Source organism: Bos indicus x Bos taurus, chromosome X (assembly GCF_003369695.1).
Source record: "Bos indicus x Bos taurus breed Angus x Brahman F1 hybrid chromosome X, Bos_hybrid_MaternalHap_v2.0, whole genome shotgun sequence".
NCBI lineage: Eukaryota > Metazoa > Chordata > Mammalia > Artiodactyla > Bovidae > Bos > Bos indicus x Bos taurus.
Genome location: NC_040105.1, coordinates 95557448 through 95583272, shown reverse-complemented (window position 1 = coordinate 95583272; position 25825 = coordinate 95557448). Strand labels below are relative to the sequence as shown.

The window sequence follows — 25825 nt, the reverse complement described above, 5'->3', positions numbered from 1 at the left end:
TGTTGAAAGGTTTTTTTTATTTAAATTTATTTTAATTGGAGGCTAATTACTTTACAATATTGTAGTGGTTTTGCCATACATCAACATGAATCCGCCATGGGTGTACATGTGTTCCCCATCTGAACCCCCCTCCCACCTCCCTCCCCATACCATCCCTCTGGGTCATCCCAGTGCACCAGCCCCAAGCTTCCTGTATCCTGCATCAAAACTGGACTGGCGATTCGTTTCACATATGATATTATACATGTTTCAATGCCATTCTCCCAAATCATCCCACCCTCTCCCTCTCCCACAGAGTCCAAAAGACTGTTCTATACATCTGTGTCTCTTTTGCTGTCTCACATACAGGGTTATTGTTACCATCTTTCTAAATTCCATATATATGCGTTAGTATACTGTATTGGTGTTTTCCTTTCTGGCTTACTTCACTCTGTATAATAGGCTCCAGTTTCATCCACCTCATTATTACTGATTCAAATGTATTCTTTTTAATGGCTGAGTAGTACTCCATTGTGTATATGTACCACAGCTTTCTTATCCATTTATCTGCTGATGGACATCTAGGTTGCTTCCACGTCCTGGCTATTAGAAACAGTGCTGCGATGAACATTGGGGTACACACGTCTCTTTCGATTCTGGTTTCCTCTGTGTGTATGCCCAGCAGTGGGATTGCTGGGTCATAAGGCAGTTCTATTTCCAGTTTTTAAAGGAATCTCCATACTGTTCTCCATAGTGGCTATACTAGTTTACATTCCCACCAACAGTGTAAGAGGGTTCCCTTTTCTCCACACCATCTCCAGCATTCATTGCTTGTAGACTTTTGGATCGCAACCATTCTGACTGGCTCGAAGACCAGAAACGATAAAACTCCTAGAGGAGAACATAGGCAAAACACTCTCCGACATAAATCACAGCAGGATCCTCTATAACCCACCTCCCAGAATATTGGAAATAAAAGCAAAATAAACAAATGGGACCTAATTAAAATTAAAAGCTTCTGCACAACAAAAGAAACTATAAGCAAGGTGAAAAGACAGCCTTCAGAATGGGAGAAAATAAAAGCAAATGAAGCAACTGACAAACAACTAATCTCAAAAATATGCAAGCAACTCCTGCAGCTCAATTCCAGAAAAATAAACGACCCAATCAAAAAATGGGCCAAAGAACTAAATAGACATTCCTCCAAAGAAGACATACAGATGGCCAACAAACACATGAAAAGATGCTCAACATCACTCATTATCAGAGAAATGAAAGAAGATTTTGATGTGGGACATGTTGCATTTTGAGATTCTTGAGATCCATCGAGGTAGAGATAGTCAAATGACTTTGAAATTCAAAAGACAGATTGGAGTTGTAAGTATAGATTTAGAAATCATTGGTATGTAAGTTATATTTTAAACTGTAGAAGTGGATGAGATCATCTAAGAAGGGTATATATAGTGAGAGGATCATCAGTGATAGAATCATAAGGAATATCAACATTAAGGAACAGACTAAGGAAGACAGTGTAGGAAAAGAAAATAATCAGAGAGACAGAATGAAAAGAGAGAGAAAACTTGTAATTAACCATTTAAATCTTGTTTTTAATTATAATTTGTTGACTACATATTGATCTTAGTCCTCAAAGAGCTTTAATATAGAGAAGAAGGCACTATCTTATTCATTTCTGAATCTCCTATACTAAGCACAGTGCTTGACATTTAATATCCTTGCAGTAAATATTTGTTAGATCAAATGGAATTGAAATTAGGTCTCCATTCCTTTCTTTGTTTTGTTTGCTTATTTCTGGAGTATGCAGCATGCATTGCCACTGATATTTTAAGTTCATAGTGAAAAATCATTTCAAAGTGTCCTAGGCTTGGTCCCCTTCCAAACCAACCCCCAGGACAATAGTTTTCATTATAACCTTCTGTCTTTGCCATTCTGGATGGAATTCTGTGCACAGAAGTTATATACATATATGGGTATATCGATGCAACAAATCGCAGCACAGGAGCCCCCTGGGCTCCCTCAGGCTCTGGTATGACATATTTGAGCCATATAAATTCAGCTTCTCCTCTGGCATCTGTTAGTCGACTCACTTGCAACTCCACCTCAGCAGTGGTCTCTCAGTCCTCTCAAAGCAGGGAAAGAGTGCTGTGTGCCGAGAGATCATGGCAAAGAATCCTCCAGAGAACTGTGAGGACTGTCACATTCTAAATGTAAGTTGATTCATATTTTTTCCCCTTTTGAGCAAAAGCATGGCTTTACAGAGATATCGTATTGCTATGTGAACATTAAAAAGTGAAATTAAAAGTGACTTTGAATAACGGCTTGCATTTTTAAGGGCTATTGTTTATTTTTTGTTGTTGTTCTCTTTGTATTTTGCTTAGGCAGAAGCTTTTAAATCCAAGAAGATATGTAAATTACTTAAGATTTGTGGATTGGTATTTGGTATCCTCGCCTTAACTCTTATTGTCCTGTTTTGGGGGAGTAAGCACTTCTGGCCTGAGACACCCAAAAAAGTAAGTAAATGAACACTATTATCCAAAGATTCTGTTTTGAGTTTATTGAATTTAATTAGTGGTTGACATGTATATTACTCTGAAAATGAAAATCACTGTTTGTTTTACATTTATTTTTTGGTGACGTGAAAAACTGAACCAAGATTTCGGTTCACTCTTTTTCTGCCTAATTATTTTGGCAATGGAGAACAAAGTTTTCTCTGTATTTCAGTTAGTAATGATAAGATGTAGAATTATCCATTCTTTTTTAATGCTTGGTTTTAAGGAGTTAAAGTTCCTCCTAGAAGAAAAATTCTTACTGTAAGAAAAAATAGTTTTCATCTTTCTTTCAATTATCTGGGCAGAAACTGATGGAAAAGTAATTATGCTACCACATAAGAAGAAACCACCAGAAATGGCAGCAAAAGATTTTCAGGGATTACGTTTCTGACTTAATGCATCTCCTGTGAGGACAGGCAGCAAGCTCCTTTTCAGAAGGAGTAATTCTCGTACCTGAATTCACATTTATTTGTGACTCAAAAAAAAAAAAAAAAAAAAAAACTAGAGCTTTTCAGCTTCTCACTACAGGTTAGTGTTATGTTAGGGTTTAGCCACAGTTGTTGCTGTCCCAGTGAGATAGTAATGCCACAAGGTAGAAAAGTGACACCAAGTCATTAATCACAGATGTCTCAGAATGCTTCTGATATTAGGGTTATTTAGTGAAGCTTAGCAGGCCACTGTAGTTGATATTAGTGTACCTTAGTGTTATTGTCACCCCTGGGCTCATACACAATGAGCAAGTTTAGCTGTGACTCAAAGGAAATCATAGCCCCTTCATGCCAACAATTTCCATTTGAAAGAGAATTAATAAATTTACAAGCTGTAAAGTGTGAAGATGATTTTCTGGTTTTATCACATTTTTTTTCAGGGTGTAGGATGTTGCTGTTGTTACCACTGTTATTAATTATTTGCTAGCAGACATAGGAAGGGAAAGGCACACATCTAGGAGGCAGGATGAAATAATGGGGAAGGGAAGAAGAAAATAATGGGTTGTTATGAACCATTAGGGGGCTTCCCCAGTGACTAAGTGATAAAGAATCCACCTGCAATGCAGGAGAAACAGAAGGTGCAGGTTTGATCTCTGGGTCAGGAAGATTCCCTGGAGGAGGGCATAGCAATCCACTCCAGTATTCTTGTCTGAAAAATCCCATGGACAGAGGAGCCTGACAGACTACAGTCCGTGGGGTCACAGAGTTGGACACAACTGAAGTGACTGAGCATGAACCATTAGGAGCCAAAGGAGTGATAGGAGCAAAGAGAAAATAATATGGATTAATAAGGAAGGACACTGGGGGTATAGAAAATAGAAAGTCAACTGGAAAGTGAAAAGTGAAAGTGAAAGTCGTTCAGTCGTGTCCGACTCTTTGCGATCCCACTGACTATACATTCCATGGAATTCTCCAGGCCAGAATGCTGGAATGTGTAGCCTTTCCCTTCTCCAAGGGATCTTCCCAACCCAGGGATTGAACCCAGGTCTCCCACATTACAGGCGGATTCTTTACCAGCTGAGCCAGAAGTCAACTGGACAAATGTCTAAAAAAAAAAAAAAAAAAAACAGAGAAGTAAGACATAACACCCTTTGGATTCTTCACCTCTGCTGCCATACTGACTTTCATTTAGTCCCAGGGGCTACCTTATCAAGTTTAAACAGGAGAAAGAATAGTGAACTTTCTTTGCTTGTTTTTTTTTATACCTTGCTCCAGAAAGGATTTTTTGCATCATCCATTGCATATAGTTAGCCCTTTCTCTTATCATTCTCACTGTTCTCTGCTTCTCAACTACTTTCTGTTCACATGTTTTTCTAGAGAAGCCATCTAACGTTGAGGCTAGCAAAGTTGGCAAAGTAATTAAGATCAGGAAAGAAATAGTAAATAAATAAGAGTGCCAAGATACATTCTGATCCAATTTTGCTATTACATAACTCATTCCCAAGGTGACACGCTGCCCCACAAATTGAATCTTGGGTCCTCTTGACAATTACAGATGGGACAGAGAAGAATTGGTCTTCCCCAGTGGCTCAGAGGTAAAGAATCTGGCTGCAATTGCAGAGATGCAGGAGATACAGTTTCAGTCCCTGGGTAGAGAAGATCCCCTGGAGGAGGGCATGGCAACCCACTCCAGCATTCTTGCCTAAAGTATCCCATGGGCAGAGGAGCCTTGTGGGCTACAGCCTAGGGTCTCAAAGAGTTGGACACGACTAAAGTGATTGAGCATGAGCACAAGAGGAGAATAAACTGTTTGTCCTTCATGACCATAATGTACTTAACTGGGTGTAGTCAGTCACTAGCCCTTTCAGCCACCAATATGTATGTGCCTAAATATGGGGCTCTATGACTTTTCTGGTTTTATTGTAGCCATTGTAATTGCAAATCTTATTCTGAAAAATTTTGTATTTTCCTAAAATTGCAGTGCTATTTGTCTCAGTGTAATTATAAATGACTGTGTGGGGACCTCGCTTTTATCTAACAAGGTGTCAAGCTCACTAACAGAGCCCATGGTCACCTCTGCTTTTGTATTATATCATCTTTGCTTCTCACTCCAGTTTGCTTTTTAATGCAATCCTGTAATTTCCTCAAACCAAATGTCAAATCTTGTCACTGTGGGCAAAGAAGAGGTGGGGTATGTTAGTAAATAAAGTTTATCAAGAACCAAATCTTTCAAGAAGTAATCCATTTGAGTATGTAACTTTTTAGCAAAGGAATTCTCAGAAATGAACGCAAAGCAATCTGGTAAAAGATAATACATAGGTGTCTCCTGAGGTAACTTTTTTCTACTGTGAACAAAAGTTGTTTGTTCTTCATTCCAATGGGGAGTTGTGATTTATTGCCTTTGATATTGAAGTCCAGGCCTTGCCCCAGAAGACCAGGTTAGGTCCACTGCAAACCAAGGACCCAGTTGGAGATGTGGATGCTCCACTAAGTCCACTACCTTCAATTCCCAGACAAAGAGCCCCAGGGAGCATCTAGGTTTCCGATGGCTAGGGCTGCTAATAAGGCTGCCTCAGAGAGGACTTAATAAATGCTGGGAACTGAAGAGAAGTCAGACTAGTCTTGGAAGAAGATTTGCAGAGGAAAATGATCCAGGCATCTTGCACAAATTAAAGAGGCTCCCCTTAAGAGTATGGTCTGGCAAGAATCATCAGTTAGCAGATGAAAACCCAGGATCTTCTGGACTTTCCTTTACAAGACTGTGGGACCTATGGAGACTGTGGGGACCTTGGTGGAGAGAACTGGTGATGCTGTTATGCTCATGGATGACAGTGATGTGTTTGGCATCCCAGGACTCCCTCCAAGTTTTTAATGTTTGCTCCTCTAGCCTCCAACCACACCTCATTTTTATTTTGCTTTTTGACATTTGCTTATAATAAAGTGTTTATTTAACATTCCACATCTGGTGTTGACATTTCCATGCCAGTAAGTTCTCCCCTCCTCCTCCCATTACCTCCCACCTTGATGTGGACAAAAGATCCAGATTTTTGATCTGAAATGGGAAGTAAGCTATGATGGACTCCTTCTCTCCACACACCTCAGGCATGAGCACATGCACACAGAAAAGAGAGAGGAAGGGATGAAAATAAAGTGAAACAAGGAAGACTAACTTTGAGAGAACTGCTTCACTCCCTTACAGGCTACAGATCCCCAACCCACAGCCACGTATAGAAGCCACTCGAGCTGAATGAAAGCCAGTCCATTGAGTTCTATATTCAGCTTTCTTAAACCGAGCAGAGGGTACCTATTCAGTCCCAGAGGTTTCAAGAGGGCATCACAAGGCTCCACTTCCATGCAGTGACTGCCCAGTCATCTTTGAAGCAGATTCCCTAGAGATACATTCTTGCTTAAGGCTCCCTGTATCACACATAGAACTTGAAACAAGGAGAAATCAACTCTCCAGCTAATTTATTCAATATGGAGAAAACAAGGCAGAAAAATCCCAGCTTTTAAACCAACAGTTGATAGATATAGCACAGACCTTGTAGCCTATCCTCCCTCCAATCCTTTGTAGAATGAGGCAGAAGAATAATTAATTAAATAAATGAAAGGCTGCCCTTCCTGCCATATATAGGAACTGCCTGGTGATTTTAGGGCTATTTGGAAAGCCTAAGTCCTAAGACCCACATGGCAATCCGCAGATTCCTGGAGATGTCCCCTCAGCTCCTGCATATAAACAGGATGAAATGAGAATGGTTAGGATAGGTGGGCATCTGTCTGCCCTCCCCCTCACATCAACTGCAGATGACAATTCAAAGAGTTTCACTCAGGACTGCAAACACAACAGCATTCTAGCCTGAAAATCCTTTGCTCAGAAAAAGCACTTTCCTGATAAGTCAGGATCTGGCTTTTTTGAGGCTATTTCTCTAATACTAATATTGGCCAGGGCCAACTTTATTCATTCCCCTTGTAGGCACACAGGGGATACAACTTTCTTCCCTGAGTTCCCCGGGTTTTCCAGTTTGGTGGGTGAAATGTGGGTCTGGAGAAGCATTTCATCCTCTCAAGTGAAAGATGGAGCTGGAATCTATTTAGCAGGGGAACTGAACTTTACCAGATGGTGCCATGTCAGCATTTTAAAATTTTATTTTCCTCCCAAACCATGCAAAAGTGAAGTCCACCGTTGTCTAGAAACTCTCTTGAGTCAGCTCTTACTCTGTGTTGTTGAGGGTCCGCATCAATCACATAGGTTAGGACTCTGGCTCCTAGGAACACATTTGTATTCAGTCTCCTTATTCTCCTAAGGCAGCATTGCTGGCAAATCACATGGTACCAGCCAGAAAAACCCTAGGTCTTCAAAGGGAGCTGTCCTTTAGTGGCTAAGAGAGGGGCTGTGGCTACTGTAAGGAAGTAGCTCAGGAATCAACAGGTAGTAGTAGTTCAACAGTTCAACTTGACCTCTGTCTATCAAATCTGAAAAGAATTCATTTTGCCAAACTACTGTATATAAAATAGATTAACAACACGAACCTACTGTATGCATAGGGATATATTCTATATCTTGTATATATATATATTCTATATCTTGTAATAATCTATGATGGAAAAGAATCTGAAAAGCTGAATCACTTTCCTGCACACCTGAAACTAACACAACATTGTTAGTCGTAGCTACCAGTCTATCAGCCGGTGGCTCAGTCGTTGTGTTCGACTCTTTGTGACCCCATGGACTGTAGCCCACCAGACTCCTCTGTCCATGGAATTTTTCAGGCAAAAATAATGGAGCAGGTTTCCATTTCCTACCCTAGAGGATAAAATCAACTATACTTCAATTTAGAAAGACAATTAATTTTGTCAACTATTCAACATTGCATATGGCAAGGGGTGAGAGATAAAGATGGGACCCAAGCCTCCAGAGACATCTGGTGACTTGTCCAAAGTCACACAGCTTGTAAGTGGCAGAGCTGAGGCTAGGACTAGAAACTGGTCTAGAGATTTTTTCCACTATTCTTCATCTGCATTTAAGAATAAGGAGTGGTAAGGGTAGTGGGTAGGAAAAACTTCCAAGTCAGCTTGAATCTCTAGATGAAAGAAATGTGGGTTTTGTTTTTTTTTTTCTTTTTGAAAAAGAGGAATGTCTGTGCTGCCTAGTCAATTTTTTTTCCAGGGGTGAGAACTGGTGATTGAAGATACAGAAGTCCAACTTTGCATAAGAAACAATGTGTCTGCTCTGTGTTAGTTAAGGAAATACCCAGAGGCCCTTTAATTCCCACAAGCTAGTTCGGTAATAATACGGCACAATACATTCCCTTCCCTTCCTTCCAGCCTAACATCTGCTAGCCAGCTATTCTGAGCATGTATTTCACCTTTGGAGGGTGTACCTCATAAACAGACAGTAAAGAAGGACGGTGGAGAGAAGAACAGCTAGATTAATCACAGGCTTCAAAAAACAAACCTAAGCCAAATGTGCTCAAATACTTTTTCAGGACAAGCTAAAGCTACTTGCCCCCAAACAGATCTATCACACTGAGGTCTCAGGCAGCTTCACTCTTTATAAAAAGCTTTTTTTTTTCTTATCTCAGAGATTGTCACAAATGGAGGCCTGAAAGCACAGCAAACTGTGAAAGAGGGATGTTAGGGCTCATTTGCTGCCTGAGTGGAGGATTTAACTGCACTGAGGAAAGAATTCCTGGGCAAGGAAGAGAAATGAGTCTGTGTTTTCTCCATGTTTTATCAGTGCACTCCTCTTATATCTCTCACTCCTTGGACTTCACCACATATATATCTCACTTTACTTCTGAGTCATATCTCATCCCATTGGTTTACCTGTCCCACTCCAGTGTTCTGGTCCTTGGTATTTGAGATCAGCCTTACCTGTGGATGGAGCTGGAGCCCATTTGAGTGGTGCAGGAAAGATGCCCTTAAAATATCTCTTATTCTTGTTGCCATTGTGTTTAAAATCCACCAGTAGTAATTCTTTCCTTTGAGTTAAGTATCAAACTCAATTTTTTAAACAAATGCCCATCACTAATATCTTCGTGTGAAATCATTTGCCAGATAGATTTCTTTGATATAAAGTATCAGAAAAATCACGAAATTCCTAGATGTCTAGACAGGAGACAGAGGAATAGAGGGAGATGGGAAGAGGAGGAAGGCATAGAAAGGCGCAAAAGGAACAGGATATAAAAAGTACAGAAAAGGGAAACTAGAAGCACCAAAGATTAACTTGCCCTAATTTGCCAGTTTGGCAGAAGTGTTCTTATCATACTCTGACCCTGCTCTGTCCTTCCTGGAATAAAGCTGACTTAGAGGCAGTCTGAAATGAGGTATGAGGAGCCCACTCACACTTCTCTCAGACAAGTCATCCTGTCTCTGCTTTAGTTTACACCCAGAGTGGACAAAATCATTTATTCCTTCATCTCCAGAAAGACCCTTCTTAGCCCCTTAGCCAGTGAGCTTAGTAGAAAGAAAAGTACTTCTAAAGCCAGAGGCATGAGCTCAGTCTTCATATGGGCCAGTTAAGCAATGTGCTCCATGGGGACTCGGACAAGACAGCATGTCTGGATTTGCTCAAACTCATCCCTAAGCAGTCCAAAGTGGGCCACCAGCATCATCTTCTAGACAAAGTTTGTTCCAAAAGGACACCTTTGATAATGGAATTCCATCTGAGTGAATATATAGCCCCCACCTCCCACCCAGAATTCACATACAAATGAAGTCATTCTGATCCCACTATCATTATTAACAAAAAGGCAACATGCTGGTTAATAATTACAATCAGAATGGATGCCTCCTCCCCCAACAACAACAACAAAACTCTTTGAAAGAATGCTGAAAATAATCAGGATCTGCTGAGCGTGGCAGTTTCCAATAGTTTTCATCTAGCAAGGTGTCCAAGTGAAGTGCATTGCCAACAGTGCAGGAAAATTCATTCCACAGAAGTACACTGAAATCCTAAATGTCACCAGTATGGTTCCATAGTCTTCTCCCAATGATTGAAAATACAGCCTGTATTTTCTCTTTTGCCCAGGTAGGCAGCGTTCCAACAGCCCCTAGTCTCTAACCTCATTTTTCCGTGCAATAATCCATCAGTTGTGCTACTGATGAAACAAACACCCCACCCCACCCCCAGTGACTGGTGGTGTCGACATTTGTCTCAGCAATGGATAGTATTTCTAAAGAAATTCCACCCTGTTGAGAGATCTGACAAGGCTGAATCTGCATTAGATGCCTCTCTCCTCTACTTAGGTCAGGCCCACTGAGAGCTCAATTTGTTGCCATAAGGTAGAAGTTTCTCAGGCTGGCCGCAGAGCTGCAACTCAGAACAAATTTATAACTAGAAGCAAATAACAAGTCTAAGGGAATTTGCTACCTGTCACAAACCAAGTCAGACTCACTGTGTTAACTCTGCAGTTGCTGGAAAGTTCTAAATAGTGTTTTCCTTCCCCTTTTAAAATGTTGTCTCTTAAAAGACCTTGCCAATGCTCAAATTTCTTTAGGAAGCCAAGAATTTGCCATTGGTGATAAAAATGTATTCAACAATTATTTCAGCTCTGACCATGTCTAAGTTACTGTAGGGCAGCAAAGAGGTCAATATCATTGTCTCTTGCTTTCCTATTCAGTAACTAAATCAACTTTTCACACTTGAGGTAACAGTGCTTCTACAAGCCCTTCCAACATGTTTTTCTACTTGAGGTGGGGAAAATTTGACCAGGTTAATCTAACATTCAGTCACAGACACTGGCAGACATTAAAAAACAACCCAACCCAGTGCAAGCTCTAAAAGACTGCCACTGGGAACAGAATCATTAGAAAGCAACGTTGGCTCTGTGGATGACTTGCTTTTTCAGGCTTTCAGTTTACCAAATGCTTTTCATAAAGAAAAATGAATATGAAGAAACGTGATAGCAAAAGGCCTCCTAACAACAGGGATAAGATAGACTTCCATATGACACCATCAGGGCTGCCCTGGTTTGTGATAGCAAATTCCTTCGGGTTTTTCTTATGCTTCTAGCTGTAAACACATCTGGCTTCCCTGGTGGCTCAGCAGTAAAGAATCGGCCTGCAGTGCAGGAGACCCAGGTTTGATCCCAGGGTTGGAAAGATCCCCTGGAAAAGGAAACGGCAACCTACTCCAGGATTCGTGCTTAGAGGATTCCATGGACAGAGGAGCCTGGCGGGCTACAGTCCACAGGTTCTCACAGAGTCAGACACGACATAGAAACTAAACAACAACAACGTAACACGTCCTCAATTATAAGCAATGGGCTTGTTAATAGACTGGGATATTCTATGGGCCTTAGAAAGAGGACGGTCTCTTTTAGAGGTTAGCAGAGAGTCTGGGGTTTTGTTTCAACCATTCAGGAGTAACCTGATATTTAGCTTTACCAAGGTGCTCTTCTTGGAAGATACCATATTACATAGTGCATATTACAATTCATGGTTATTAAATTCTATATGCAGGAGAACCTGAAGACTTAAAGTCAGCTGAATCTAGTTTGGAAAAGAGAATTCAGTAATAAACTGAATAGATTTTGTTAGCCCATAACAGAGAAGGTTAGGGGAAGGCAGTAAATGTTTCCTGGAGTTTAAAGGGCAAAAGGAAGCAGTTGAGGTCAGGGTAAGACTTTTACTTAATATTCGCCAAAGACAATGGTCTTCAGTGCTTAAAAAGGACATAACCAAGACTGGTAAGGCAATATTAAATCTCTTGGTAGATAAGGAGATAAAGAGCAATACCTAAGCATTCTAAATCTGTTCAAATCTCTTTCTCAGCCCTACTGAATTTCACAGGAAGAAAGTGGGTGACCTTTGAGTACTTAGAAAGGGAAGTGGCAGTTTAAAGAAGCAGTAGAGGTCTTTGGCGGTTCCTTTTCTTACCATAAGGGAAAAACACCTTATAGACTGCTTTGCAAAATATCATTTGCTATTTAGTCAAGGGTGCCAAGAAAAACTGTTGGAATTCTTAGTAATTAGTTCAACAACTTGGCTTGAATACAAAATACTAACTCTGAAGGGATCCCCGTATCAGCTCTAGTGCCAAAAAACACCTCACTTTAATCTCAAGTCTCAGAGAATTCCCAACAGCAAGCTGCTGAGACAGCACCTCTCTACAAAGGCTCTGGAAAAAGAATGTGCCCCAGATATTACCCAATTAAAGTGTCTTATGAACGAACATGCTTCCCTAGTGGCTCAGTGGTAAGGAATCTGACTGCAATGCAGGAGACCATCCCTGGATGGGGAAGATCCCCTGGAGGAGGAAATGGCCACCCACTCCAGTATTCTTGCCTGGAGAATCCCATTGACAGAGGAGACTGGCAGGCTAGAGTCCATGGGATCGCAAGAGTCAGACACAACTTAGCTACTAAACCACCATCACCATGAACAGACATCTGTGTGTGTGTGCTAAGTTGCTTCAGTTGTGTCCGATTCCTTGTGACCCTGTGGACTGCAGCCTGCCAGCTTCCTCTATCCATGGGATTCTCCAGGCAAGAATTCTGGAGTGAGTAGCCATTCACTCCTCCAGGGGATCTTCCTGACCCAGGGATCAAACCCAAGTTTCTTACATCTACCTGCATTGGTGGTCATACTGAGTATCTTACAGCTTGTTTTCCTTTGTTCTCCCAGACATATGACATGGAGCACACTTTCTACAGCAATGGAGAGAAGAAGAAGATTTACATGGAAATTGATCCCATTACCAAAACTGAAATATTCAGAAGTGGAAATGGCACTGATGAAACATTGGAAGTACATGACTTTAAAAATGTAAGTTGGATGTTTTCTCCCTAAGGCTTCCCACTTAAAATATTAGAACACTTGAGTCAAGTTAAAAATAACCTGTAGCCTCCATTTAATTTATAAGAGAAAGCTTTCCTTTTGAATTCAAATTTTGCCAGCCTGGGGCCCTAACAAATCATGACACTCATTAATTGTGGCTACTTCAGAAAGTTTTCTTATTTTTTTGTCTGTTTTATAGGGATACACTGGCATTTACTTTGTAGGTCTTCAAAAATGCTTCATCAAAACTCAGATTAAAGTGATTCCTGAATTTTCTGAACCAGAGGAAGAAATAGATGAGGTATGTAAGAATGACAGTAGTAGTAAAAGCCATAATTTGTTGGGGACTAATTATGTGTCAGACTTTGTACTAAATGCTTTACTCTTATTTGATTCTCACAATGATCCTATAGACAGGTACTATTATTGTCCCCATTTTCAGATGTGAACCAAAAAGTAACTTGCCCAGTGTTACACAGTTAGAGAAGAGCAGATTGGGATCTTGAACTCAGACCTTTCAAAAACTAAAGTTGATGCTTTTAGGTCCAACACTGTACTTTTCTTTTTTTTTTAGTTTTAGTTTTTTTTTTAACTTTTTATTTTATGTTGTAGTACAGTTGATTAACAGTGTTGTGTAGTTTCAGGTGTACAACAAAGTGATTCAGTTATATATATACATATAACTATTCTTTTTAAATTATTTTCGCAATTAGGTTGTTACAGAATATTGAGCAGAGTTCCTTGTGCTATAGAGTAAGTCCTTGTTGGTTTTCCGTTTTAAATATAGCAGTGTGTACATGGCAATCCCAAAGTCCCTAACTGTTCCGTGCCCCCTGGTAAACATAAATTCATTCTCTAAGTCTGAATCTGTTTCTATTTTGAAAATAAGTTTATTTGTATCATTTTTTTAGATTCCTCATATAAGTGATGCCATGATATTTCTCTTTCTCTGTCTGATTTACTTCACTAAGTAAATGCTCTAGGTCCATCCATGTTGCTGCAAATGGCATTATTTCATTTTTAATGACTGAATAATATTCCACTGTATATATGTACCACATCTTCTCCATCCATTCATCTGTTGATGGACATTTAGGTCGCTTCCATGTCTTGGCTATTGTAAATAGTGCTGCTATGAACATAAGGGTGTATACTCTTATATATCTTATAACAACTTTTATATATATATATATATATATATATATATATATATAGCTGATTCACTTTGCTGTACACCTGAAACTAACACAACATTGTAAATCAACTATACTTCAATAAAAATTAAAAATTAACTTAAGGATAGCAGCCATTAACATGGCTTATGTGCATTTGCTTCCAAACCAAAGATTTCTGGTAAGAGTGGTGAGCTAGAAGAACAAAATCAATCCTGCCAAAACAAAAGCCCCAGGGCCACTCGGGATCCTTGCTGCTTTTGTCACACTTTGACATTCACCTATTCTAAAGATTTTAATTCAACACTACTATATACAAAATAGATACCAACAAGGACATACTGTATAGCACATAGAACTCTTCTGAGTATTATATGGCAGCCTGAATGGGAAGGAAGTTTTGGGGAGAATGGATACATGTATATATGTGGCTGAGTCCCTGCGCTGTTCACCTAAAACTATTACAGCATTGTCAATCAACTATACCCCAATGCAAATTATAAAAGTTTAAAATAAGAAATAAAGATTTTAGTTCAACACTACCATATATAAAATAGACAACCAACTGCATAGCACAGAGAACTATACTCAATATCTTGTGATAACTTAAATATATAGCTGAATCACTTTACTGTACACCTGAAAGTAACACAACATTGTAAATCATCTATATTGCTATTGCTTGTGCACTCAGTCATGTCCAACTCTCTGTGACCACATGGACTGTAGCCCTGCCAGGCTCTTCTGTCCATGGGATTTCCCAGGCAAAAATACTGGAGAGGGTTGCCATTGCCTTCTCCAGAGGATCTTCCTGACCCAGGGACTGAACCCACATCTCTTGTGTCTCCTGCATTGGCAGGTGGGTTCTTTATGATTAAGCCACAAGGGAAGCCCAAAATCAACTATACTTCAATAAAAAAATTAAAATTAAGGGACTTCCCTGGTGGCTTGGATGGTAAAGAATCTACCTGCAATGTGGGAATCCCAGGTTGGATCCCTGGGTTGGGAAGATCCCCTGGAGTAGGAAATGGCAACCCACTCCAGTATCCTTGCCTGGAGAACTCCATGGACTGAGGAGCCTGGCAGGCTACAGTCCATGGAGTTGCAAAGAGAGGGACACAACTGAGCAACTAACACTGGTGGCCTAGTGGCTAAGACTCCACACTTCCAATTCAAGGGGCCTGAGTTCCATCCTTGGTCAGGCAGCTAGATCCCACATGCCACTACTAAGACCCAGCACATCCAGGTAAATAAATATTTTTAAAAATTTAAAAAATATTTCAGTTCATTCATCTTACCATTTTATGCTGGGCTGCTAATGGAATAATCTATCCTTAATATCACTAAGAAAAGAAAAAGCAAAGAAGGTTAGAAGTACAGTGTAATACAAATTCTCTGAAAGCACACCCCTAGGTCAGGGTAAGATAACCTAGTGCATCAGGGCAACAGCTTAGTGGCCCTTGTAGGCCTAGTGGGAGATGGAGGATTATTGCTTAAAATACAGCCATCAATAAAGCCCAGGAGACTCTTCATTTTTCCATGATATTCTGACAATAATTATGGTATGTTGCTGTCAGTGGAGGAAGGAGGGGAACCTTAGCTAAGGATGTATTGTGACTATAGCCAGAAGAAACAAATGGGCTGGGTTGGTTTTCTTAGTGCTTAACTGGCAAATCTGAAATGAAATTATCCCAATAGCACAGAGACCGCTCTATATACTATAAATACCTCTTTCTTTTTCTTCTCTCTTTCCTAGGTTCTTTTACATTTTCTCTTGCCCAACTCTCTCCATCTTAATTCTCATCTACCCATTTACCTTTTTCTTTTACTTTTATTTATTATTTGCAGGGATGAGGTGGTGTGGGGATCATTTTTACTTTCCATTTTCCAAGTCTCATGGCTGTCGCTGGTTCCCACAGAACCAGTAACTTCCAGAGAAGTTACAGACTCTTACAGAAGTTACAGAAGTTCCTAGAATTTCCAAGAAAAGGATTTCCCCCAAAGACGATGCTCTGCTCCCAAGGTCTATGGCAAGTGAAAAGTTTGGGAGTCTTTTTTTTTTTTTTTTAAATAAGCCTATTTTGGATGCTTCCCTAGTGGCTTAGACGGTAAAGAATCTGCCTGCAATGCAAGACACCCAGGTTCAATCCCTGGATCGGGAGGATCCCCCAGAGAAGGGGATGGCAACCCACTCCAGTATTCTTGCCTGGAAAATCCCATGGACAGAGGATCCTGGCGTGCCCCAATTCATGAGGTTACAAAAGTCGGACATGACTGAGTTAATAACACACACTCAATTTGGATGCATCCGAGGAACAGAGCAACTTCTAGGATATTAGAGACTACTATAGGAGGCAAGAATAAGATGAAAGGAGAATGAATAAGATTAAAAGCTATTATATCCAGTATCACATACTGCTTTTTACAGAAAATAATGTAAGACTTTGAGTTGGGCCAGCCAACAATGACATTCCAAACTGACATGACAAGATTTCTTTTCTGAAAAAGTTAAAGGCAGGGACTTCCCTGGTAGTCCAGTGGTTAAGACTCTGCACTTCCACTGAAAGGGGCATGGGTTCAATCCCTAGTCAGGGAACCAAGTTTCCACATGTGGTGCTGCCCCCCAGAAAGATCAGATCAGATCAGTCGCTCACTCGTGTCCAACTCTTTGCGACCCCATGAGTCACAGCACGCCAGGCCTCCATCTCCATCACCAGCTCCCAGAGTTCACTCAGACTCACGTCCATCGAGTCAGTGATGCCATCCAGCCATCTCATCCTCTGTCATCCCCTTCTCCTCTTGCCCCCAATCCCTCCCAACATCAGAGTCTTTTCCAATGAGGCAATTCTTCGCATGAGGTGGCCAAAGTACTGGAGTTTCAGCTTTAGCATCATTCCTTCCAAAGAAATCCCAGGGCTGATCTCCTTCAGAATGGACTGGCTGGATCTCCTTGCAGTCCAAGGGACTCTCAAGGGTCTTCTCCAACACCACAGTTCAAAAGCATCAATTCTTCGGCACTCAGCCTTCTTCACACTCCAACTCTCACATCCGTACATGACCACAGGAAAAACCATAGCCTTGACTAGACGAACCTTTGTTGTCAAAGTAATGTCTCTGCTTTTCAATATGCTATCTAGGTTGTTCATAATTTTCCTTCCAAGGAGTTAAGCGTCTTTTAATTTCATGGCTGCAGTCACCATCTGCAGTGATTTGGGAGCCCCCTCAAATAAAGTCTGACACTGTTTCCTCTGTTTCCCCATCTATTTCCCATGAAATGATGAGACCAGATGCCATGATCTTCGTTTTCTGAATGTTGAGCTTTAAGTCAACTTTTTCACTCTCCACTTTCACTTTCATCAAGAGGCGTTTTAGTCCCTCTTCACTTTCTGCCATAAGGGTGGTGTCATCTGCATATCTGAGGTTACTGATATTTCTCCCAGCAATCTTGATTCCAGCTTGTGTTTCTTCCAGTCCAGCGTTTCTCATGATGTACCCTGCATATAAGTTAAATAAACAGGGTGACAATATACAGCCTTGACGAACTCCTTTTCCTATTTGGAACCAGTCTGTTGTTCCATGTCCAGTTCTAACTGTTGCTTCCTAACCTGCATACATATTTCTCAAGAGGCAGGCCAGGTGGTCTGGTATTCCCATCTCTTTCAGAATTTTTCACAGTTTATTGTTTTCCACACAGTCAAAGGCTTTGGCATAGTCAATAAAGCAGAAATAGATGTTTTTCTGGAACTCTCTTGCTTTTTCGATGATCCAGCGGATGTTGGCAATTTGATCTCTGGTTCCTCTGCATTTTCTAAAACCAGCTTGAACATCAGGAAGTTCACAGTTCACATATTGCTGAAGCCTTACTTGGAGAATTTTGAGCATTACTTTACTAGTGTGTGAGATGAGTGCAATTGTGCAGTAGTTTGAGCATTCTTTGGCATTGCCTTTCTTTGGGACTGGAATGAAAACTGACCTTTTCCAGTCCTGTGGCCACTGTTGAGTTTTCCAAATTTGTTGGCATATTGAGTGCAGCACTTTCACAGCATCATCTTTCAGGATTTGAAATAGCTCAACTGGAATTCCATCACCTCCACTAGCTTTGTTCGTAGTGATGCTTTCTAAGGCCCACTTGACTTCACATTCCAGGATGTCTGGCTCTAGGTCAGTGATCACACCATCGTGTTTATCTGGGTCGTGAAGATCTTTTTTGTACAGTTCTTCTGTGTATTCTTGCCATCTCTTCTTAATATCTTCTGCTTCTGTTAGGTCCATACCATTTCTGTCCTTTATCGAGCCCATCTTGGCATGAAATGTTCCTTTGGTATCTCTGATTTTCTTGAAGAGATCTCTAGTCTTTCCCATTCTTTTGTTTTCCTCTATTTCTTTGCATTGATTGCTGAAGAAGGCTTTCTTATCTCTTCTTGCTATTCTTTGGAACTCTGCATTCAGATGTTTATATCTTTCCTTTTCTCCTTTGCTTTTCGCTTCTCTTCTTTTCACAGCTATTTGTAAGGCCTCCCCAGACAGCCATTTTGCTTTTTTGCATTTCTTTTCCATGGAGATGGTCTTGATCCCTATCTCCTGTACAATGTCACGAACCTCATTCCATAGTTCATCAGGCACTCTATCTATCAGATCTAGGCCCTTAAATCTATTTCTCACTTCCACTGTATAATCGTAAGGGATTTGATTTAGGTCATACCTGAATGGTTTAGTGGTTGTCCCTACTTTCCTCCATTTCAGTCTGAATTTGGCAATAAGGAGTTCATGGTCTGAACCACAATCAGCTCCTGGTCTTGTTTTTGCTGACTGTATAGAGCTTCTCCATCTTTGGCTGCAAAGAATATAATCAATCTGATTTCGGTGTTGACCATCTGGTGATGTCCATGTATAGAGTCTTCTCTTGTGTTGTTGGAAGAGGGTGTTTGTGATGACCAGTGCATTTTCTTGGCAAAATTATATTAGTCTCTGCCCTGCTTCATTCCGTATTCCAAGGCCAAATTTGCCTCTTACTCCAGGTGTTTCTTGACTTCCTACTTTTGCATTCCAGTCCCCTATAATGAAAAGGACACCTTTTTTAGGTGTTAGTTCTTAAAGGTCTTGTAGGTCTTCATAGAACTGTTCAACTTCAGCTTCTTCAACGTTACTGGTTGGGGCATAGACTTGGATTACTGTGATATTGAATGGTTTGCCTTGGAAACAAACAGAGATCATTCTGTCGTTTTTGAGATTGCAAGGCCCACAGTGTCTCATTTTGGCCATAATTTATTTTTCAGTTAATTTTGCCAGATTGTCTAAATAACATTAAGTATTCATCTCATGATAGTGAAATTGCTTTATCTTCAAGAAAATCCTATTTGTTTGTACTTAGGCTACAGATTTTTTTATGAGACAAAGTTGTGATCCTGAATGACAAAAACTTTTTATTCTGTACTTCCCTCACCATTGCATCCATAGTTTGCACATGTTAAACATGCAGAACAGTTATATAAATAGCCCTGATTTTTCTAACAAAGCTAGTCAGTGTACCAACCTCATTCTATACAGTCCCTTTCAGTGCATACCAAGGTCTTTACAGACTTCTGAACAAAGGAGCTAAGATGAAGAGTTTTAAATGACTAGGAGAAAAATTACACATAGCCATATTTCAAAGAATAAAAACAGTGAAACCATAAAACTAGAGGGAAACAAAAGAGAAAAGGAAAAACCTAATTAAGAGAAATGGGTAAATTGTCAAAGCCCAGGAGATTAAGAGATAAGTATACCGGACTTCCCTGGTGGTGCAGTGGCTAAGACTGCATACTCCCAATGCAGGGGCATAGAGTTCGATCCCTGGTCAGGGAACTAGATCCCACATGTTTCAACTAACAGTTTTCATGTCTCAAAGAGGATCAAAGATCTCGTGTGACATAACTAAGACCTGATGCAGCCAAACAAGTAAATTTAAATATATATATATATGTTTAAAAAGAGCTAGGTATACACGACAACTACTTCCAACATTATAAACAGAAAAGTAGGTAGTGCTCTTGACAATAAAAAAGAAAGATTGCCTAAATAAAAACCATTCTGTCAGACAAACTCCAAGCATCTAGAATGAAAGGAGTAAAACCAGTAGTCAGGGCATTGTAGTCACAAGTTAGAGACTTGACTTCAAAACAAACAAATAAAAAATAAAGACATCTTTGGTACTACAACTATACCATTAACAGGCAATCTTGAAAGCCAAAATATTAGGTCCTGGTGCTACTTAACTGATTTCACCAATTTGGATTATAGGAGTGTTTTTCAGCTTGTGATCAAATTAAACTTGCAATCCTAGTCATAAGCCTAAAATAAGGCAGGCACTCACAACACCAAGGGGTTCCCCCATGGGTCAACAGGTACAGAATCTGCCTGCAGTGCAAGCAACACAGGACATGCAGGTTCAGTCCCTGGATCAGGAAGATTCCCTGGAGGAAGGCATGACAACCCACTCCAGAATTCCTGCCTGAAGAATTCCATGACAGAGGAGCCTGGTGGGGTACAGTCCATGTGGTCATAAAGAGTTAGACATGACCCAAGTGACTGAGCATGCACACACAACATCCATTTAAAATAAAACAAACATAAGTCACTCAAGGTTCCAGAAGGCCAAATTAAAACATACTTGGCCCAGTGAGAGACCTAGAAAATGACAGAGAGCCTTCCTGACTTTAAGAGAAATTAAGCAGAGAAGGCTGCTGTTTCAGTGAGCAGACTTACAGTTAGAGGGGAGGAGGAGGAACCAGTTGCTAACTCTCCCAAAGGCACCTACTGTATGCATGGCACAGAGCTACTTCACAGGAAGCTCTGGGACTATAATTATTATTCAGACTTGAAATATGGTGTTTTCCAGTATCCCATAATTTCTCACTCACTTTATTAATTTCTCTGCCTATCCCTACCCTGAACAACTTTCTTCTCTCAGAATGAAGAAATTACCACAACTTTCTTTGAACAGTCAGTGATTTGGGTCCCAGCAGAAAAACCTATTGAAAACCGAGACTTTCTTAAAAATTCCAAAATTCTGGAGATTTGTGATAATGTGACCATGTATTGGATCAATCCCACTCTAATAGCAGGTATGGCTTCACCCTCCTCCTCTTTCTCCTCCTCCTCTTCATCCTCTGCTTTCCAAAATCAGTAACGGGTTAATGTTACCAGCATTCAGAGACTACATTTCTAGGAAAACAAATGATAAGCTTGTATCTTCTTAGATGAAACTGTATATGCTGACAGCCAGTGAGGAGGAGATTTTTCACAGCCAAGTTATAAATCAGATAAATTAATGCTGACAGGCTATTAAATATCCCATCAAAGGTAACGCCACCCCAATGTTTGCAGTGATAGCAAAAAGCTAATCTGTCTCTCTTTGTACATCTATATTCATTGCAGTCGAGCTACCAAACTATGGCTCAAACCACTATGTGCCCAACCCAAGAACAGAGGAGAGAAGAGCCAAAATAATGCCCTATTGTCTCAAGAAGGATTTTCTATGTCAAATGGTGGCATTCTCCTCAGAAGAAAGGACGGTCACTGCAATACCAATTTCTTTGTGACTATTTTAGGAATCAGTATAAAAGCAATTGGATGCTAAAGGTAGAGTTAAAGACTCCAGATCTCAACTTCCAGTCAGCCCACAGAGAGGGCAAATGTCCTTGGACATCTTATTCTGCCTAACTAGCATAAAATTTGGCCTCCCTCATTCTGGACAGCATAGATCACTATATTGCCCAAGAGAGAAGGATCTAATCAATGCGGGCATCTATTGGTACTCTTTGACCTTAAAAAAAAAGCAATTGTGGTTTCCTGGATTGGACACTACAACTTCTGCTTCAACATCCTTCTCTTAAATGACATTAGTGGAGATAATGATGAAATTTGAGTAAAGTTTGTAGTTTAGTTAATTTTATTGTACCTATAAAGGGCTTCCCTGGTGGCTCAGTGGTAAAGAATCTGCCTGCCAATGCCTGCAATACAAGAGACATGGGTTCAATCCCTGGGTCAGGAAGATCCCCTGGAGAAGGGCATGGCAACCCACCCCGGTATTTTTGCTTGGGAAATCCCATGGACAGAGGAGCCTGGTGGGCTAAAGTCCATGGGATCACGAAGAGTCAAACATGACTTAGTGACTAAACAACAACAACCTATTGTACCAATACTAATTTCTTAGTTTTGCTCATTGTACTGTGGTTATATAAAATGTTAACCTTAGGGGAAATTGGGTGAAAAGATATACAGATACTCTGTACCGCCTTAGCAACTCTTCTATAAATCTAAGATAATTTCTAAATACAAAGTTTAATAAAAAAGCATTTAACACAGAAAAGAGAAGGGATGAGGAAGGAGGACAGAGGACACTATATCAAATCAGGCAACCAAAAATATTTACTGAGCACCGACCATGAGTAAAATCATTGTGGGAGACACCAAAGTATCCTGCCCTCAATTTTTAATTTAACATGCTAATAAAGCAAAACAGTAAGTGTCTGATGCCAAATGAGCAAAGGTGTCTGTGTACATAGGAATGGTCAGATCTCTTTTGGAAGACCTTAAAATGTCAGCTACAGAACCCTGGAAAAGTGGTTCATGCATACCTAAATGAGGACAGTGAGAAGACACAATGAAAATCTCTATCCCCCAATGCTAGTCCCCCAAGCAAAGTGGTTGCATCACAACTTTGTGTGTATTACCTTAGTTTCAGAGTTACAGGACTTTGAGGAGGATGGTGAAGACCTTCACTTTCCTACCAGTGAAAAAAAAGGCATTGAACAAAACGAGCAGTGGGTGGTCCCTCAAGTGAAGGTGGAGAAGACCCGTCACGCCAGACAAGCAGCAAGTGAGGAAGAACTCCCAATCAATGACTATGTGAGTTCTGTGCACATTATTCTTGTTTAGAGGAAAAAGACAAAGAGCCTTCACAAATCTCACTATTTTTCAGATCAAAGTCACTGAAAGGAGACTGGTCATTGTTTTAACAACAACAAAAAAAGTATTTAAGAAACTTGGAATACCTAAAAGGCTCATTCAAAATCAATCTTGTCAATATTTCACAATAAATGATAATGGAAAGGAATATGAAAAAGAATATATATAAATATATGTATAATTGAATCACTTTGCTGTACAGAAAAAAATTAACACAACATTGTAAGTCAACTCTATTTCAATAAAACTAAGTTTTTAAAAAAAATTTTAAATTAAGAAAACTAAAATCAATCTTGATCTAGTCCATTGATATATCTCCAAGATCAGGCTCAGGAACTTAATTACTCACCAGGCCCCAACTTCTATAGTTTCATATTCCTCCCCTGCTTGGCAGACCTCTTCCCCTCCAACACTGGTTTCTTCTTCTTTCAGACTGAAAATGGAATAGAATTCGACTCCATGTTGGATGAGAGAGGTTACTGTTGTATTTACTGCCGTCGAGGCAACCGCTACTGTCGCCGCGTCTGTGAACCTTTACTAGGTTACTACCCGTATCCATATTGCTACCAAGGAGGGCGGGTTATCTGTCGTGTCATCATGCCTTGCAACTGGTGGGTGGCCCGCATGCTAGGGAGGGTTTAATAGCAAGTCTGAGCTCGAGTGCTTAAACTTCTGGCACCCAACATATAACAAATGCATGCTATTCAATGAATTTCTGCCTATGAGGCATTTGGCTCCTGGTAGCCAATACTCCGGAATTGCTTGTAGGTAATTCTTCTCTTCATGTTCTAATAAATTTCTACATCATCATCAATGGCCTGATTGCTGCTGAACACACTGGGTAAGTGTTTGCTAAGAATATTTCCTGCAATGAATGGAGCAGATCTGCCTCACGTGGAAGATGATGAAAACTTGCACTTCATCAGGTTTGGGGTGTAAGAAAGGGCAAAGCATAAAGATTCTCAAATATTGTATTTTACTGGGCTGCATTGAGAAAGTGGAAATAGGGGCTGATGATAAAATGGCCCCATAACTAATGCCTAAAACCATGTCCTTTTGTGCATATCCCAGTGTTTCATTATCTGAGATACCTATTGTGGACTTAGTTAAGCATCTCTTAAGCCACTGGACAGGCAGTGAGTCACAGCAGGCCAACACTAAAATACTCCAAGTGCTCAGACTCAGCAAAGGAGAAAGCTAACCTAGCAAAAATGGTCCCAGGCTCTCCTCCTGTGAATAAGAGCTCAATTTTGGACAAATTCAACACTTTATAACTTTCAGATCTGATTATGTAACTTCCAAGGCAATAAGCCTGGAAAATGGGGACCCATAAATATCATTCACAGAAACAGGCATTATAGGACATTACTGAGGTGAGGAGTCCAATAGAATGCTGTTTTTCCTCCAAAACCACAAGAAACTAGCAGTATGGCACTTTCTTAAAGGAGGGGTAAGGCCTAATTTCTAATCATTTGATACTCTGCTTGGGAATGGGAAAAGGGCCAAAATGGAGAGAAGAAGTGGTTAGAGGGTCATGTTAAACTTGGAGTCCCAGCCATTTCTAGTTTCAAAATTCCTGTTCTACTCATCTGCCACCCCTTCTAGTTTCACTGGCAGGTAGTCCTTTCACTGTGTGTATGCTCAGTTGTGTCCGACTCTGCAACCCTATGGACTGTAGCCCTCCAGGCTCCTCTGTCCATGGGATTTTCCAGGCCCATAATACTGCAGTTTGTTGCCATGCCCTCCTCCAGGGGATTTTCTCAACTCAGGGATAGAACCCCCATCTCCTGCATCTCCTGCATTGGCAGGTGGGTTCTTTACCACTAGCACCACCGGGGAAACCCATAGTCCCATCATTGCTAAACTTCAAAGTTATTGTGTCATGAAATACCTGTCTGGCACATTCTATTTTAAAAGAGTAAAATCTTCATCTGGATGCCTGTGAGCCAGCAGTCATTTTCCCCCGTTTAACAGCTGAGAAAGCACATAGAAGCATATTTGCCCAAGGTTGAGTTAAGATTAATCAGTCATTAATTCATAATTACCATACATACCATACTTAGATTACCAATTTTCACAGGATGAGAGCATAGTAAAACATATCTGACAATGCAACATCACTAAAAGTATTTTACTGTTTTATTAATGATTTAGAAGTCATCTGAGAATTTTGGAATACTTCAATTATCATAATAGGCATTAATTTGTAGTTGAAATAGAAAAATATAAAAGATATAAAATTAATCTGAGGTTGTACGGACTTTACAACATTCTCTATCATTTTTTAATAAAATTTTTGTTTTTAAGATTGACCTATAATTTTAAATTCCTAAGATGCTCTATTCGATGCAATCTACATTATTTTATATATATACACACACACACACTATGTTCTGTGGGGGATACAAAGGAAGTAGAAGGCATACTCCTTATTGTCCAAGAAAAATAAGACATGCCAAATATACAAGCCCATATACAGAAACTTATGCACAACTAACTACAGTTGTATATGACATGCTAAATGTGTGTGCAGACACACATACACACACAAGAAGTGCTGGAGAGGGTGTGGAGAAAAGGGAACCCTCTTACACTGTTGGTGGGAATGCAAACTGGTACAGCCACTATGGAGAACAGTGTGAAGATTCTTTAAAAAACTGGAAATAGAACTGCCATATGACCCAGCAATCCCACTGCTGGGCATACACACCAAGGAAACCAGAATTGAAAGTGACATGTGCCCAGTGTTCATCGCAGCACTGTTTACAATGGCCAGGACATGGAAGCAACCTAGATGTCCATCGACAGACGAATGGATAAGAAAGCTATGGTACATATACACAATGGAATATTACTTAGCCATTAAAAAGAATGCATTTGAATCAGTTCTAATAAGGTGGATAAAACTGGAGTCTATTATACAGAGTGAAGTAAGTCAGAAAGAAAAACA

The 25825-nt window shown here is 40.2% G+C and overlaps 1 protein-coding gene across 1 annotated transcript; it reads left to right on the top strand.

Annotated features, from left to right (window-relative positions):
• The first annotated feature begins 1470 nt into the window (after positions 1-1470).
• TNMD (tenomodulin) lies at positions 1471-23685 on the top strand. Its single transcript, XM_027534785.1, has 7 exons — positions 1471-2204; positions 2376-2507; positions 12602-12742; positions 12954-13055; positions 20876-21029; positions 22646-22815; positions 23308-23685. Exons 1-7 carry the CDS (start codon positions 2157-2159, stop codon positions 23515-23517), a joined length of 957 nt encoding a protein of 318 aa, XP_027390586.1. The 5' UTR covers positions 1471-2156; the 3' UTR covers positions 23518-23685.
• Positions 23686-25825: the final 2140 nt, after the last annotated feature.

What these genes read in the sequence shown, in the direction of transcription:
- TNMD (XM_027534785.1), top strand. Translation starts at nt 2,157, where the DNA reads ATGGCAAAGAATCCTCCAGAGAACTGTGAGGACTGTCACATTCTAAAT. An exon ending in CAATCCCACTCTAATAGCAG is followed by an intron (nt 21,030 to 22,645) that starts GTATGGCTTCAC and finishes GTATTACCTTAG; the next exon opens with TTTCAGAGTTACAGGACTTT. An exon ending in AACTCCCAATCAATGACTAT is followed by an intron (nt 22,816 to 23,307) that starts GTGAGTTCTGTG and finishes TTCTTCTTTCAG; the next exon opens with ACTGAAAATGGAATAGAATT.